The sequence below is a fragment of the Pelophylax lessonae genome (genome assembly GCF_965119305.1).
Source record: "Pelophylax lessonae genome assembly, chromosome: 11".
Lineage (NCBI taxonomy): Eukaryota > Metazoa > Chordata > Amphibia > Anura > Ranidae > Pelophylax > Pelophylax lessonae.
This window is the reverse complement of record NC_138778.1, coordinates 29,034,728-29,052,824: the sequence shown is the minus strand read 5'-3', so window position 1 is coordinate 29,052,824 and position 18,097 is coordinate 29,034,728. Positions and strand designations below refer to the sequence as shown.

General features: G+C 44.2%; 1 protein-coding gene across 4 annotated transcripts in view; it reads right to left on the bottom strand.

The window, feature by feature from the left end:
- The window catches only part of CACNA1G (calcium voltage-gated channel subunit alpha1 G), a 384,890-nt gene that overhangs the window by 25,699 nt on the left and 341,094 nt on the right, over positions 1 to 18,097 (bottom strand). For all 4 annotated transcript variants that reach the window (XM_082272484.1, XM_082272486.1, XM_082272485.1 and 1 more), the window contains 2 exons: positions 15,367 to 15,518; positions 12,612 to 12,721 (listed from right to left, as the gene is read on the bottom strand). In XM_082272484.1, the coding sequence (XP_082128610.1) occupies positions 12,612 to 12,721; positions 15,367 to 15,518 (262 nt within the window). The remainder of the gene's footprint in view (positions 1 to 12,611; positions 12,722 to 15,366; positions 15,519 to 18,097) is intronic.

The window sequence follows — 18,097 nt, the reverse complement described above, 5'->3', positions numbered from 1 at the left end:
GAAACACTGCAACTTAGTCACTTAAGGCCCAGGAGTTTCGGCCTAGCATACAGCATCAGCCCACAGCACTGGCATCCTGCTTGTCTCACTGTGTCTTTCCCAAGAGAGTGAGCCTGGCTCCTCCCTTCCTTTATAAAGCTTCCCCCAGAAGGCTGTGCGGTGCAGCAGTGCACCCTGGTATTCTCAAAGCACTATGGGCGATGAAGACTGCTCAACTTCCTGAAAGGAAAATAACATCAAAAGACATTCCATAGCCGCTGCAATGTGTCCTTTTGGCCACTAGATGGAGCCGAGTTCCTCTCAAATGTCAAGCAGCAGTCTTTTAGAACTTGTATAATGGAAGACCCCGCTACACACTCCCCCCACTTGAGAAACTTTGGTCCCCAAAGAGGACAACAGCATGTACTCCAGTGCATATGTTGGCAGTACACAAAAAAAAAACATTAACATATGCATAACAGGGAATCATCTTCCTTTTCATAAGCAGAGTTCAAACTTAACAACTGCATATTACAACACAGGTTCGACATAGGAACCTCCCACCAATTGTCAGGGGAGGGAAGGTAATTCTGTTCACAGACCCCTGACACTTGAGTGGCTTGTACAGATGTGCCTGGGGGTGAGCTAGGGTTGTCCTCCACCAAATCTGCGGTGGAAGAACTAGGCTGATCAAGAGTTCGTTTGGAAGTAAAGATAGCCTCTTCTGAGCATTCACCCAATTGGTCATAGGTCAGTCTTTTGGGCGGGTGAATGACTCTTCTTTCCCTCTGTTCTTTGGGATGCACGATCTCAGAGGTACTAGGACCAGCCACTTCTGGGGATTCTTCAATGTCCTCCTCCTCATGTTCCAACACACAGGAATCTGATGCTTCAAGAGCGGTCAGTTCTTCTTCAGAGGAAGGTGCAACCTCCTCCTCAGGATCTTCATCATCAACTACTTCTTCTGGAAGCATGTGGAAAGGTATGAATTCGGGGGCTTCCGCCCGAAGGGTTCCTCTGTCAGCCAATTCGGATGAAGACAGGGAGGCAGGTGTGGGTTCTGGTAACTGAGACGACCACATCCAGTCAGGTACCTCCTCTTCATCTTCCAGATCTTCAGATGGAGAATTTCCCTCCCTCACATCTGGGAGTGTCGACTGAGATCTGGTGACTGGTCTGGACAGGCGAGAGGTCGAAGGGGTCTCTGGCGAATCTACGACAGGAGGCATGCGAACTGCTTCAGAGAGAGGCAGTAAATGGTTCCTATGCCAAGTCTTCAATGGACCCACACTTCCTTCAGGCCGAATTTGATACACAGGGAGGTTTGGTAGTTGCTTGCAGATAACATAAGGTTGGGACTTCCAGCGGTCTGCCAACTTGTGTTTTCCCGGGACACCCAAGTTCCTCAACAATACCCTGTCCCCTGGTTGCAAGTCTTGGATCCGAACTTTTAAGTCGAAATTCCTTTTATTCCTCAGTCCACGTTGATCAGATGTGGCCTGAGCTTTATCATAGGCCGATTTCAGACTCTTCCGCAGTCGGTCCACATATCCCTTGTGCGATGCTGAAGAGGTGTGATCGGGCGAGATGCCAAAGGCCAAATCCACTGGCAATCGAGCCTCTCGTCCAAACATTAGACGATAAGGGGAATATCCAGTAGCATCACTGACAGTACTGTTGTAGGCATGCACAATGGCAGCTACATGTTTGCCCCAATGCTGTTTCTTCTCTGAGCTTAAAGTCCCCAACATGTCCAAAAGAGTCCTGTTAAATCTTTCCGGCTGGGCATCCCCTTGTGGATGGTAGGGAGTAGTTCTAGTCTTTTGGATGCCTAACAGATCTAACAGTCTCTTGATCAGTCTGCTTTCAAAGTCTCTTCCCTGATCTGAATGGAGGCGTTGTGGTAACCCATAGTGTACAAAGAACTTTTCTACAAGAACTTTGGCTACTGTAGAGGCCTTCTGATCCCTTGTTGGGAATGCTTGGGCGTATCTGGTAAAATGGTCTGTTACCACAAGGACATTCCCTTGGCCACTCAGATCAGGCTCTAGGCAAAGGAAATCAATGCACACCAGTTCCATGGGTCCCTGGCTTTGCAGATGGCCCATTGGGGCTGCTTGACGTGGCAGAGTCTTCCTTTGTATACATCGGACACAAGAATGACAGTATCCTTCAACTTCGGCCCTCATACAGGGCCAGTAGAACCTGTCTCTGACAAGCTGAAAAGTTCTTTCAGGTCCCAGATGGCCATGATTATCATGAAGAGCAGCCAGAACTCTCTCCCTGTATTTAGCTGGTAAGAACAGTTGCCACTTCTCCTCCAGATCTTCAGATGGGCCTCTTCGGTAGGCCACCCCTTCTCGGATCTGTAACCGGGTCCACTCTCTATGCAACAGACGGGCCCCCTGAGGAGAGTCGGTGAGAAGCAACTCAGGGCGCTGGATCTCCAAGGCTTCCAAAAGAAGTTTTCCCAGAGGGTCTTCCAGCTGCTCCTTCCTCAAGTCCCTTTTGGACAGCCGGGGTAAATCTTCCCCTTCAACCTGGGTCACCCTGCAATAGTATTTGGGTACTCCGACAGCCGAAACCCCAATCTCTTCGGCTCTTGATCCTCCTCTGGATCGAAGTTCAGTTCCCTGATATAGGGCACGCACCCCTTCTGGAGCCAAATGGGTCCATTCTTCATCAGGTTCGTGTGGTGCATGCAACCTTCTGGATAGGGCATCTGCATCCCTGTTCCCGATTCCTGGCCGATACTTCAGGCTGAAGTTGAAGCTAGAGAGGGCAGCCAACCATCTGTGTCCTGTTGCATCCAGCTTAGCTGTAGTCAACAGATAGGTAAGGGGATTATTATCCGTCTTGACAATGAATTCAGCTCCGTACAGGTAATCTTTCAGTTTGTCGACCACTGCCCACTTTAAGGCCAGGAATTCAAGTTTGTGGGTAGGATAATTCCTTTCAGCAGGTAGTAGACTCCTGCTCACGTAGGCTACGGGTCGCAGGTGGCCCCCATGTTCCTGGTAGAGTACCCCACCCAGCCCATCTCGGCTGGCATCGACATGTAGTTCATATGGTTTCGTGGGGTCTGCGTAGGCCAACACAGGGGCAGTGGTTAGATTCTTTTTCAACTGAATGAAAGCCCCTTCACATTCTGGGGTCCACTGATCCTGGATGGACTCCTTGGCCTTCCGGGGTCCCATGGTGGACTTCATTGGCTTGACCAGTTCAGGAACGTCATCTTCTTCGTTCTTTAGTAACTCATTGAGGGGTCGGGCAATCTTGGCGAACCCCTCTACAAACCTCCTGTAATAGGAGCAAAAACCCAGGAACGACCGAAGTTCGGTCACATTTGTAGGTCTCGGCCAGGAGGCGACAGCATCCAGCTTGTCCGGGTCGGTGGCCACCCCTTCTTCAGACACGATGTGGCCCAGGTAATGGACCGAGGACTGATAGAATTGGCACTTCTCAGGAGAAAGTTTCAGGCCTTCTTCATGTAGCCTCTTCAGGACCTTTTCCAACCTCTCCTCGTGTTCTTCCAAAGTTCTGCCAAACACGATAACATCATCCAAGTATACCAGTACCTCTATCAAATTCATATCTCCAACGGTCCTTTCCATCAGCCTTTGGAAGGTAGCAGGGGCCCCTGACAATCCCTGAGGCATGCGATTGAACTCAAAGAACCCCACAGGGGTGATGAAGGCTGTCTTCTCCCGATCTTCAGGGTGCATGGGGATCTGATAATACCCACTCTTTAAGTCCATCACACTGAACCACTTCGCCCCTGACAGGCTCTGTAGGGCGTCTTCGATTCGAGGAGTGGTATACTGGTCTGGGATGGTTCTTCTGTTCAGTGTTCGGTAGTCGATACAAAGCCTCAGAGATCCGTTTTTCTTCCGGACTACCACTATCGGAGAAGCATATGGGCTCCTGGATTCTCGAATAACCCCAGTCTTCTTGAGTTCCGCCAGCTGCTGACGTAGATCTTCTAAGTCACCTAAGGGAACTCGCCGGACTCTTTCTCGGAAAGGTTTGTCCTCACTCAGGCGGATCTTATGAGTGGCACTCCTGGCGCATCCCACGTCGAACTCAGCCCTAGAAAATATTCCTCGCCATCCAGCAAGTTGTGCCTTGGCCCTCTTCACCCATTCTGGTGGGAGGGCAGCGTTTCCAGAGCAGAGCTCTTCTATAACATCTTCACCCCTTCCCTCCTCTTTAAGATCAGATGGGACAACTGGGGTAGCCGGGTTAACTTGGCCCAACAGCACTCTGGCCGGTACCTTCACCGGTGTAGTAGAGGTGTTTCTGACACTCACTAAAACCCTTCCATGGTTTTTCTGTAACACCTTCAAAGGGATCACTTCAGGGATTACTTCTATCCCTCTCTCCTCTTCCTGTGGACCTGATTCAAAGATGATAAAAGGGCCCGGCTGTTTCCATGTGAGTTTAACGGAAGCTTTCAGACAAGCCACCTCTCCTGGCTGCAAGACCTTTTCCGTTCTGTCCAACTTCCAGAGTCTTCCAACTCCTTCTGCAGGAGTCTCTTGCTCCAATACTAATCGTTGATAGGCCTGCCGTAGCATGGGGTGAATCCTTGGCGCTGGAGCATCCTGTCCCTGGACCAGTTGTGTCAGGAGGCGCCTTACTAGGTCAGTGTTGGTCCCTACGATGAGAGAGCTTTTGTTGGCCCCTGGCGGACGAGGACAGACCACCGCTAGGGTGTCGAAGGTTTCAGCTTCACCAGCCACTGATGGGTCAAAGGTCAACTTGATTGGCAGATACCCGTCATAGGGAAAACTTTGAGTCCCGATACCCCATATCTCCAGATCTTCCAACTTCTGCAGAGGTAGATGGGTAAGGTGTTTATCATAGAAGTCTCTATACAGAAGAGTCACTTGGGCCCCAGTGTCAAGGAGGGCTCTTGTGTAAATTCCTTCTACCTGGACAGAGACTACAGGGGAAGGCCCGACCAAGTTAGTTGGGAATTCTCTTGAAGTGGCCTTGTTGTCTGATTCAGTTCTCTGCACCCAGGCTCTTTTCTTTTTTTTTCTTCTGGACTTCAGTCCCCTCTGGGCCCGGTGTGCATTGATTTTCCTTCTCTCAGTAGCCTGGAGTATAGAACTAGGGGCGTTGTACCTGGATCTGACTCCCTGACTCAGATTCCCTGAATCATTGAGTCTCTTGGATTCCCTTGAAACTGGCGGGCACCCGGTCGACTCCTTCACGGGTGCCCTCTGAAGTTTTTCCGCTGGCTTGCGAGGTTCTGAGGCGACATTTCCTGGGCTGGGACATACTCCTCTAACATGTCCTACTCCCCCACAGTTGAAACAAGTTAGCGATCTCCTAGGTCTCGGTTCCGGGTCTACTCTAAGGTTAGAAGGTTTATCCGGCTTCTCTGACATGTTCCCATCAGGTAGAGTAGATGCCTGACTAGTCAGGATGGACACCATTTCTATCAACTGGGACACCTGGGTCTTTAGGAGTTCAACTTGCGAGTCACTTTCTTTTGCACTTATCACTCTGACACGAGCAGTTGAGTCAAACTGCCGACTCTTCCTTTTGTTGTCTAACATGACCTCTTCTTCTCTGACCATTCGGATCAGGTCAGGGTATTCCAGAATGCCACCATCTTGGCGAGTTCGCAACAGTATGGCAATGGGATCTAAGGGTTGAGCCCCTCTCAGCACCTGCCGTGCACGAGTCTCATCTACCTTCCGGGGGTCTATCCCTTTCTTTATCAAGATCTGGTGGATGATCTTATCTAGGCGTCTAATAAATTCGGACAACTTCTCTTCCTCTTCTTGGTAACAGTGGTCTAACTGGTAAAGAAGTTCAGCCACGTTCTCCGTCCGACCAAATACATCTTGTAGAATGTCTAGATAATCCTGTGCAGTACAGTTCTTTTTGCTTAGCTTGAGATTACGTACGGCCTCTAGTGCAGGTCCCTTTAAACTTTCTGTGATTCTCTGTTTCTTGTGCTGTTCTGGTACCTCCCACTCTTCCAAAGCCTGAGTGGCGGTATCTAACCACTCTTCAAACCCATCTTCTGTCGAAGGCACAGGCTGTTTCCCAGAGAATGTCCTGAGCTTCCTATATTCAGTCATCAGATAGTTTGGGGAGTCCTTACTACATTTTGCTACGATTTCCCCGAGAACAGCACACAGTTCTGAGCTAAAGGTAGACAAAGGTGGTGACTCTGGACTCCCTTCTTGGACACCTTTTTCTTTGCTGGATCCCCCAGGAGTGGTGGATGAGGGACCTTCAGTAAGGACTTCTGGATGTATTAAGAAAAGTTCTGTTTGGTCAGTGGTCTTTACACTGGTTCCCTTAAAGTAATCAGGGACCCCCTTCCTCCACTCACACAATGCATACGTGTGTGGAACGGTGGTGTCTGTCTTTATGTCAGTCACCCAGAATTTCCTGTCTGTGGACAGTGCCCTTAAAACTGGGAGGAGTTTTTCCTCAGTCCAGACCTCTCCCTTGATTTCAACCACCAGGCCATTTTCCACTACGACATTCTCTTCCCTGCACCACTCGGCTGCAGCGGTAGGATCCATTTCTGCGTTGAGGGGGATTCTGTGGCTGAGAGGGTTGTGTTGCAGGACTGTAGATGATCCCGGACGAGCCCCCACGTGTAGCACCACCCCCGCAGGAGCTGCTGATTAGATTATTGGGTCTACGTCCTGCCTAACAACCCACAGAATTGGCTCGAACCCTCCCTAGGCACAACTGACCCAGAATAGGACTGGAATACCAAATGGCTACACAGATTGGAATATAACACTTCAATAAATAATAATGACCTGTTACCTCTCTCCAGCTGCAGTCCTTCTGGGTAATACAAGGTGACCACACACAAGCTTGCTTTTAAACAGGAAAGTTATTTACTGTGAATCAAATAAACAGTTTCGATACAGTAAAATATGACTTTGTAAAAGGATATACTAATTAATTAATCAAAGATAAGATAAATACTGTGATATCACTCCTCAAGGGCACATTAATTGTTTCAGGAAATGTCTCAGAACCTATAGGACCGCCATCTTAATCACTATTATACTTTTGGAGATAAGGCTCAGCATTCAGTTAGACACAGTATCAGAATGTCAGACCTATCTGAGTCCGCTGTTTCTTCTCTATATCTTCGCTAGCAACGTTGGTGCACTCGCAATTTGTAATCCACATTGAGGATGGGTGATCAATAGAGAGAATGGCAGCAAACAGTTAGTAATCACCGCGGGGTGTCTGTGCAGGATTGCCGGTAAAACTTCTGTGAGAGATGTACTGGGCCACCTGGTATATTGCCTTCTACTACTCTAAGGCTAATCCTGACTAAAGTTACTTCTTTGATAGATAGAGTCAGTTTTTGGGCAGGTGCCCTCTCACCAACAGGACTGTCTCCCAGGAAGCCTCCGCTGCTGTCTCAGTCTCCGGCCTCTGTCACCAGCCGCGCTAGGTATTTGGGGTGGATGAGTCTGGTCTCTGTAGAACATCGATGGGACCTCCAGGAGGGATCCTCTACTGGAGATGAAACACTGCAACTTAGTCACTTAAGGCCCAGGAGTTTCGGCCTAGCATACAGCATCAGCCCACAGCACTGGCATCCTGCTTGTCTCACTGTGTCTTTCCCAAGAGAGTGAGCCTGGCTCCTCCCTTCCTTTATAAAGCTTCCCCCAGAAGGCTGTGCGGTGCAGCAGTGCACCCTGGTATTCTCAAAGCACTATGGGCGATGAAGACTGCTCAACTTCCTGAAAGGAAAATAACATCAAAAGACATTCCATAGCCGCTGCAATGTGTCCTTTTGGCCACTAGATGGAGCCGAGTTCCTCTCAAATGTCAAGCAGCAGTCTTTTAGAACTTGTATAATGGAAGACCCCGCTACACAGGGATAGTCATTCAACAAAACCATAATCTGACATGCTCAAAAGTATCATCAGTACAGTATCTCCAACCTCACTCCCACAATACATTTACAAACTAATATAAAAAGAAAAGTATCACAATATTTTGTCCAGAACCAATTTGACAGGTGCCAGACCTGGTGTGTCTAGCCAGGGAAATCAAATTGCTTGAAATTTGCCTAGACACCCTCTGTGTTGAAAGACATACTTTTCTAGACGTAATGTGTCACCCATTTGGGCAATCCACTCCTTGCTTGAGAATGGGTCAGTTGACCTCCAGTGTCTAAGAATCAGATTGTGTGCCTGAAAGAGCGCCCTTGCTATGGCCTGTTTCATAACCTATTCTGCCTGAAAATCATTCAGGATACCCAAAACACAAGGTTTGGGATCTGCAGAAATAACAACTTGGAATACCCTAATCAGAGAATCCAGGACACTTCTCCAATAAAGGCGTAGTTTGGGGCACATCCACAAGATGTGAATTAGATCACCATGTTCTCTAGAACACCTAGTACATGTTGGGTTCTTTCTCAGTCCCGTTTTGAATAACCTTGTAGGTGTAAAGTGGACCCTGAGGAGAATATATAGCTGCGATAGTCACTGTGTAACATTAAGGGAACATTACTGTTCCTCCTCAAACACTCCCACATCCTTCTCCTAACTACTCTCAGCTCTCAAAGGGAAGTCTTTTAGAAAAATACACAACAGCATGTAGAAGCATCTGGATATAAAACCTTTATCAATTTCCACCTATGACACATAGTTAAATATGGGGGTTGGTGACTGTACCCAATTATAAACACCACCTTGTGCCCTGCTAGCATGTTGCAGCTATACGTAATAAAAATACATAGATTGTGGAAGGCGAAATCTATTTTGCAGTACAGGGAAAGGGCACAGCCTACCATTCTCAAAGATGTGAGACAAGTGTGTGAGTCCATAACGTTTCTATTTGGCCCCGTATTGCAAGGACCTCAGCTCGGATTAATGAGCATTCCCCTAGATGGGGCTAAATCTAGTAAAACCCATGACCTCCTGCATCTGCCTCATCTTATTCCACACCTATTGCATAAGGGAGTAGGTAGGAAAAAGTTTATTACACTTGCTGAAGGTCAGAGCCTCCAGTCCCATGGCGATATTGCTCGTTCCCGCTACATAAATGAATGTGGTTGAATCCACAGGAGCTCCTTCAGATACCATGGCCCTGGCAATGTGTCGTAGATAGGCAAAGTTGTCAGTTTAAAATAGAAATGAAAGGCAAAATCTGTGTGTACATATATATATATACAGTGCCTTGCGAAAGTATTCGGCCCCCTTGAACTTTGCTGAATAATTTTCCACGCCCAATTTTTCAGTTTTTTATTTGTTAACAAAGTTTGAAATATCCAATAAATTTCGTTCCACTTCATGATTGTGTCCCACTTGTTGATTCTTCACAAAAAATTACAGTTTTATATCTTTATGTTTGAAGCCTGAAATGTGGCAAAAGGTCGAAAAGTTCAAGGGGGCCGAATACTTTCGCAAGGCACTGTACATATACAGTGCAAACGGAAAGTATTCACAGCGCTTCACTTTTTCCAAATTTTGTTATGTTACAGCCTTATTCCAAAAATTGTATTCCTTATTTTTCTCAAAATTCTACAAACAATACCCCATAATTACAACGCGAAAAGATTTTTTTGAAATCTTTGCAAATTTATTGAAAATATTAAACGAAAAAAAAAATCCCATGTACATAAGTATTCACAGTCTTTGCTCAATACTTTGTTGAAGCACCTTTGGCATCAATTACAGCCTCAAGCCTTTTTGAGTATGATGCTACAAGCTTGGCACACCTATTTTTGGGCAGTTTCGCCCATTCTTCTTTGCAGGGCCTCTCAAGCTCCATCCGGATGGATGAGGAGCATTGGTGCACAGCTATTCAGATCTCCCCAGAGATGTTCAATCGGGTTCAAGTCTGGGCTCCAGCTGGGCCACTTCAGCACATTCAGAGAGTTGTTCCATAGCCACTCCTTGGTTACCTTGGCTGTGTGCTTAGGGTCGTTGTCCTGTTGGAAGATGAACCTTCGCTCCAGTCTGAGGTCCAGAGAGCTCTGGAGCTGGTTTTCCTCAAGGATGTCTCTGTACATTGCTGTAGTCATCTTTCCTTTGATCCTGGCTAGTCTTCCAGTTTCTGCCACTGAAAAACATCCCCACAGCATGATGCTGCCATCACTATTTTTCACTGTAGGGATGGTATTGGCCAGGTGATAAGCGGTGCCTGGTTTCCTCCAGACATGACGCTTGCCATACAGGTCAAAGAGTTCAATTTTTGTTTCATCAGACCAGAGAATTTTGTTTCTGAGAGTCCTTCAGGTGCCTTTTGGCAAACTCCAGGTGGGCTGTCATGTGCCTTTTACTGAGGAGTGGCTTCCATCTGACGGCCACTCTACCATACAGGCCGGATTGGTGTAGTACTGTAGAGATAGTTGTTCTCCTAGAAGATTTTCCTCTTTCCACAGAAAAATGCTGGAGCTCTGGTAAAGTGACCATCGGGGGTTTGGTCACCTCCCTGACTAAGGCCCTTCTCCCCCGATCGCTCAGTTTGGCCAGGCGGCCTGCTCTAGAAGGAGTCCCGGTGATTCCAAACACCTTCCATTTACTGTTAATGGAGGCCACTGTGCTCACTGGGACCTTCAATGCTACAGAAATGTTTCTGTACTGTTCCCCAGATATGTGCCTTGATACAATCCTGTCTCAGCATGCTACAGACAATTCCTTGGACTTCATGGCTTGGTTTGTGCGCTGACATGTACTGTTAACTGTGGGACCTTATATAGACAGGTGTGTGCCTTTCCAAATCATGTCCAATCAACTAAAATGACACAGAATTGAACCAGCTCGAAGCAGGAGATGAATTGCAGCCTGCTTCTCATTTAATTTTTTATCTCCTCTCTATTATTACATTCTTTAATTCTTTTAAACTCTCTCTCTTTCTAGATCATTGTTTCTCAATTGTTTTACCATGGAGGAACCCGTGTAAAAAATTTCAGGTTTCAGGGAATCCTTGCTAAAATATATTACATCTACATCTTAAGGTACATTAGCATGATCTTTGAGTTTAAATATAATAGAAAGTGACATGCCTAGGGAGGATCTTTTTTTAACACCCTCTCTCATTATACAGCAAAATTATTTTTGTAATTAAAAATGATACAAGCAGTAGCCCCTACATTGATGGTCAGGTGGATAAGGACCCCCTTACATTGTCTGTGGTAGAAGGACTACCTTACATTGGTAGTCAGTAAAGGAACCCCCCCCCCCCATACATTGGGGAGCAGTGGAAAAGGGTCACCCTACATTGGGGGTCAGTGGGAGGTGGGTCCTCTTACATTGGTGGTCAGTATGCACCCTATACATTGGAGGCCAGTGGAAAAGAGTGCCCTTACATTCGGGGTCAGTGGGTTAAGGGATCTCATGAATAGCTGGCTAGTGGGAAGGGTTTATTTATATTGGTGATCATAGTAGGAAGAAGATCAAACTGTCACTGCACAAAAGACTGAGAAACGCTGCTCTAGATGTTATGTTGAATGAAAATAATGGAGATGTGATGCTAATACCTCTAATCAAAAATGCATATGACAGAATGAAGTAAAGCCACCAGTGCCAGGATAGTTATACATTCCATCCAGCAGTATTAGAAGAGGGGAGAAAGTCCAGCAACACAGTGCAGCTTAGCATAAAATCCAGAAGACTTTATTGATGATCCAACAAGACACAAGGGGAATCCATTACACAAAGAGGTTGACGCGTTTCAGGCCTATTCTGGGCCTTAGGATAGGGCTGAAACGTGTCTATAGATTTCCCTTGTGTCTTGTTGGATCACCAATAAAGTTTTCTAAATTTTATGCTAAGCTGCAGCATGTTGTTGGACTTTATCTTCTCTCCTAGATGTTATATAATTTCTTTTACCTATATTAGTTTCCCTTATTTTTCTCTGACTGCTTTTGTCTTGTTCTTTCTTTCCAAAATTTACACTGCTCAGGCACCCACCAATAAAATTGTACAAAGTGCATCAAAATATTAGTTTATTAAGGCTACATTCACACCTGAGCGTAGCGTTTTCGCGCGTTTTTTACCGCGATTTTTACCGCGATTTACAGGCGTTTTTTGTGCAGGCGTTTTTAGATTGAATAGAGAGCAATGGAAAACGCCTGTAATCTGCCCAAAAAGAAGCTCATGTACTTTTGTGAGCGTTGGGCGTTTTGCTCACAGCGTCAAAACGCTCAGATGTGAACAGGGGCCATTAAAATGAATAGGATTTGTCTTGTTGGGCGTTTTGAGAGCTGATCCTAGAGCAGAAAAACTCCCCAAAAACGCCCCAAAACGCCTACATGTGAACGGAGCCTTAAAGTGCTGCACTGTACTCCCAATATGTTTCATCACATTTTTTGGATTCTTCATCACTAGCATGACATGGCCCTCAGCATGACATGGACGTAAAGAACACTGACTACGAGTATCAGAGTTGATGGGTTTAATTAGTAAGGAAAAGTCTAAAACGCTTTCAGTCTTGTATCAGAGGCTGAAGACTGACCAGAAAGACCACAGAAGGTGACAAGGAAAGAACAAACACAATGAATGACACTTCACTACATTTTGTAGTCTTCTGATACAGATTTCCTAATATTTTTATATATATTGCTTTATTAGGAGACTATTTCTAAGGATTTTTTTTTACATTTGTTTTTGGCATACCTGTCTTTGAAAAAACGGCGAAAGCCAAAGGCAACCATTTTGCACCCGGACTCCAGGACAAAAATGAGGGTGAAAATATAGTTACAGATCTTCAGAGCTTCATCTAGAACCTAAAAAATAAAAAATGTATTGGCAAATTATTAAACCAAAAAACTTACGAGCAACCCTAGATGAAATAAAATAAATTAATAGCTGCAATGTTAGCCGCAAGCACTTCTAACATTCCCATACAATGTGTAAAGCATTAACATTGATTGGATTTTGTTACTGGCAAGTTATTATTTTGAATTGTCTTTACTTTACAACTGATCACACAGAGGCAGACTTCAAGAAAATTTACCAACAATGGTGCGGTCTGGGCCTACCTGAAAAGATGAAATTAGAGTTTTTTTCAGTTATTTTTTTATGATTAGATCCTATAGAAGGGATTCACAGTTAGAAGTAAATTCAATAAAAAAAGCCAAAAAGAATATATGACAGAACAATCAATAAATGTTTCTGCTCTGTTAATACTCATTCTGATTGACTGCATTTTAACATGCTCCAAAAAATTTCAGACCTAAATCCAAATATAAAGCAATAAGAAAAAAATGGAATTGCCTGTAGGCTGGGTTTCTGTTTCAGAATATAAAATCATCAAAAGAACAAAATATTTGTTTTTATTGAGATACCAATAGTTTTTGGTTTAGGGCCCCCAGCAGTGAGATACAGGTCAAACGTCTGCTTCAACCCAAAAGTTATATAAAGTATCCCCTTTATTAAAGCCTCCCCTAACATTTAAAGGAAATCATTTTTTTTTTTACCATAATTTATTATTAAAAACATTTTCAAAGATGTCATATACTCATATTAATGTGTTCAATAGTTATGAGTTTTTTTTTGCTTAGTCCAATAAGTTCAACCAAGAGATAAAAAAAAAAATGGATAAATAAACAGAAAACCCATATATACAGAAACCTATAACCACTGTTGATCCAGAGGAAGGCAAAAAAACTTTATAAATCCATGGCTCTAAAGCCCCGTACACACGCAACGAATTTCCGCCGACCGGTCGTCCATCTTTTGTCCAGAGTGGTGTTTTGTTGGTTGGAATGTGCCTAGACTGCACACAAATTTTCCCGCATGACAAAATTCTACTTCAGAAGTGATGTCATGTGTTGGTTTGCTTTCTTTGTGTTCTTTCTTCTCTGAGCATGTACCAGTCTTGCTCATAAGATTTTTCCCTGTTGAAATCTGTACTGACTGCACGAAAATCGGACGTGTTTTGACAGAGGACAAAAATTTTATAGCCTGCACACCAGATTTTTTTCGGCCGAAAAGTCGGAGTCGGTTGTCGGAAGCATCATACTAACAAGCCAAAAATCGGCAGATCGGTCGTCGGACGAAAATTCCCGAAAATTTCGACTCGTGTGTACGGGCCTTAACAGGGGGAAAGGATTCCTTCCTGATCCACAGAATTGAGACTGTTCACTTATCAAAGTAAATGTTCACCTTGGAGAATCTATGATGACTTAGCTTGGTAAATATGTTGATGCTATATTCACTGTAAATGCCTAGGGAGGCAGGGAGATTTTAAAAAAAGGATTTTGCTTGCACATGATTGGATATTTGAAGTTAAAACCTTATTTACTAATATCACTGAACATTTACTTTGCTAAGCGAAATGGCATCCTGACTGAAGGATTTGTCTATAAGGACTCCTCTAATCACTAAAAATGTTACTTAAATAAAAACATTATACTACGCTTAGTAAATTTAAATGGCCCCAACAGCCATTTTATTAACCCTAATACAGTAGTAACATAAACAACATTGAATAATTATTTTGCAAATTATGCAATTTAGCACTGATAGGACAAAGAAGGGGGCTTAGTCCCAAACTGTTAAAAGTGATTGTACTCAAATTATGTCCTTGGCTGCACCATGATAGCTCAAGAACCTCTTACTATAAACCTAGAATGCCTGGAAACAGGGGCATAAGGGGACTACTAAAGCCAACAAAAACTAGAGGATTTCATACCAACCAACCAACCAACCGATGTGCCCCCCTAAAAAAAAAAAAAAAAATGCCCCTGCTGATTTAGCAGTAGTCAACGACCTCTACTGGTCTGGTTGGCTGACAATCAAATTACTGAAGCTTTTCAGCTCTGCAGGGGCTTATGGGATCGTCATCCTCAGTCCAACCCTCTACAGCCGTCCCTGCAGCTGTTCCTTACCCCAGCTAACCACCTTCTTCACTAGAGGTAAGCCTCAAGTCCTTACATGCCTTAACACTTTCCTAGCCCTCCAAATTCCTCCCCCAGCTCCTCAGTTCAAGGACCTCTTACTAAAAACCAGGAGTCCCTTGAAAACAGGGACATAAGGAGACCACTAAAGCCATCAACACATCAAAAGGCTTCATACCAACCAGCTGATGTGTCCCCTCTATGCAAAATAATTCCTGCTGATTTATCAGGTTCCAATGACCCCCACTGGACTTGTTAGCTGGGAATTAAATGGCTCAAGCTTTTTAGATCCTCAGGTTTTTCTGGCATTGCTGTCCCTAGTCTAGCCCTTTAAAGCTCCCCCTGCAGCTCTCCCCACCCCAGCAAACTGCCTTCTACTAGACGTAAGCCTCAAGCCCTAACATGCCTTAACTCTTTCCTAGCCCTCCAATTTCTCCCCCCTAGTTTCTCTGTCTAGCTTTGCTTCTTTGGGACTATTTCTTTGGTAAACCAATCCCAATGCATGGATGCATTCTATAAAATCAACTTACCCTTGGTTGTTGGTAATGCTCCATCGCCATGGTTATAACATTGAGTCCAATCACCCCCGTAATAAAAAGATCCAAATAGTGACTTGTACACATCTGATGTATTAAGAGACGGGGGTGCGAGTACTCCGAATAGTAAGGTTTACACTGGGCTTCTATAGGCACAACAAATGGATTAGGCTGTTGACAAGTACGTATGCTGATAAATGTATGCATGTATAAATATTATCAATATAGGCACAGGTTGCTTTCCCAATCATGCATGCATCCCCATGCACTTGCTTTTGCCATGCTCTATATAAGTAATGCATAAAATAATGCAAAAGAACAAAATAAATGCAAAAAACATCATACACAGTCAATGTTAAACTCCTTGGAATTCCCATGAAAGTAAAATAAAACTTACGTTTGCAACTGTTCAAACTTATAACTTTTATAACTTACGCCAACACATTTACATTTTTATAAAGAAATATATACACAAAAAATACATATGAGATGTCCAGATTTCACTTTACGAATAACAAAACAATGTGTACAGAGATAACTTCAACGGAAGTGTGCGTCCCAAACGAAACTTACGAACATCCTATGGAAGGACTTGTCGAAGAAAGGATGAGAATGCAAAGAACAGAATGAAAAGCACAGAATACATTGTGCACTGTGGGATATCAATACTGAAAGTGATAATGGGGTGCGTTGGTTGAGGCATTCCAGCCAAAAAACACAATTAACAGCTAGTATGATGTGAATGCAAAACGTATCTGTTGAGTCTGAAAAATCTATAAAACTGATGCCTAATTTTGTAGCTCTGTTGATCCAGATTTAGGAAGTTCCTCTGGCAATTTTCTCCTTATTCTGAAGTTCTCCTGCCAATTTTTTCCTTATTCTGTTGCTTGTTAGAGTTTGGGGTTGGCTGCACTGACCTTGGGGGAGGAGCCTCTGCAACATAGGCAGGCAGCAGCTGTGAGTTCCTCATGGGGAGGAATTCACAGGAGGAACTTGCTATGTCCTAAAGTGTAAGTCCATCCGAAACGTTTTATTTTTCCTTTTAATAGTCTAAAAGGGTTGGAACCTTTGCTGGAATTATTGTGTTAGAGAGATTTTTCCCTCAAAGATGTCCCAATAACAATGTTTTTAGCAGATAAAAAGTGGAAGAAAATCTGCAACAGGGACACAGATGGCAATAAAACTCTACTCTACTTCTGTCCAGGCTGTTGTTGGAGAATTATTTTCACTTTCTGCTGTCTGGTGAACAGTAATGGCGCTTTTCCACTGCATCTAACCGAACGGTTCGGCTCGCTTTTGTTCTTTTTCACTGCATGGTACCGCATGGTACGGTGTAGGAACGGTTCGGTACGGCGGCGCTTTTCCACTACATGGAACCGAACGGTACGGCTCTCTAAAACAGTACCACCTCGATTGTGGTTCCAAGAGTTACCATACCGGTACCATATCCCACAATCCTTTGCATGCAGTCACTACTAGCCACTGACTGGTCAGAGAATCGTTGTTATCCCACCCACTTAACTTTAGTACTACTTTAGTGGAAAAGCAAAGCATACCAAACCATACCGAACCGTTCCAACACCGTACCATGCGGTACCAGCAGTGGAAAAGCTAACCCGGCCAAGCAGGGCTGAGTAGGGCCCAGTAGAGCCGAGCCGGTACTTGCAGTGGAAAAGTGCCATAAGTGAAGGTACATCCATCTAATAGAGCTCTGAATAGTAGGAAAAAAAGCAATAAGGGTTCTTACTCTTTCAGATTATATTCAAAACGTTTTGGATGGACATACACTTTAAAGTAAACCTCTACTGGTAAAAAAATAAAGGGCTTGGTGTTGCTGACATGCTCCTGAAAATGTAAACTGCCTGGCTGTCTCTGGCAAAGTCAATAACTTAAAATACCAAAGCCATTGGATTGGCGTCAGTCAGTAAAACAGTATTGTCAAATGGAGATCAACAATGGTACCTTCTATACTTCCTCACTAAGTTTCCTTCAACATTGGATCATGATGTGGACAACATGCTGCCCAAATCACTCTTCTTAAAAAGAGAAGGTTTTGGACACCATTTACTGCTATGAGTAACTCAATACTTCCCTCATTTCCTTCTTCCACCACCCCCTACCCCCTGTTTCTCTACTCTTTTCCCCCATCCCCCTCTCATCTAATTATCTTTGCTCTTCTATTCTTCTACATGACTAGGTCAATATAACAAGGTCTACTGTATATTACAAAATAATGTTTTTTCACCATATATCCCTTAGCAGCCCATGTATATTATGTTTATATCCTAGGATGTAAGTCATTTTGTTTGACTAACATGGTGTTTGCTTGTCTCACATCCTACATTTATGGTCAATCATATAAAACTTGACCTTAACCAAATGTGTTTTTGGTACTTTTTTAAAGTTGTAAACCCAATACAACCTATTTAAAAATAAAATGTGAAGCTAAAGGTTTGGAGCAGAAACCCATTGATGGTAGTGACAGAACTGCTACCCTAGCTGCTGGGCCCTCTCTACACATTTCCAGCAGATGCTCCCCCTGGCCTGCCTTCTATAGGGTCTTTATATAGAAGTATTTCCAAACTGCATGAACTGAGACTCAACCATGAGCACTCAGTAGCGCATGTCATCTTTGGCTATGATATAATAAGAAATTCTACACAGTAGAGAGACTCTGGTCCAGGCCCATTCCTGTAAAACAGGTTCCAAATATTTCTTGAGAAAA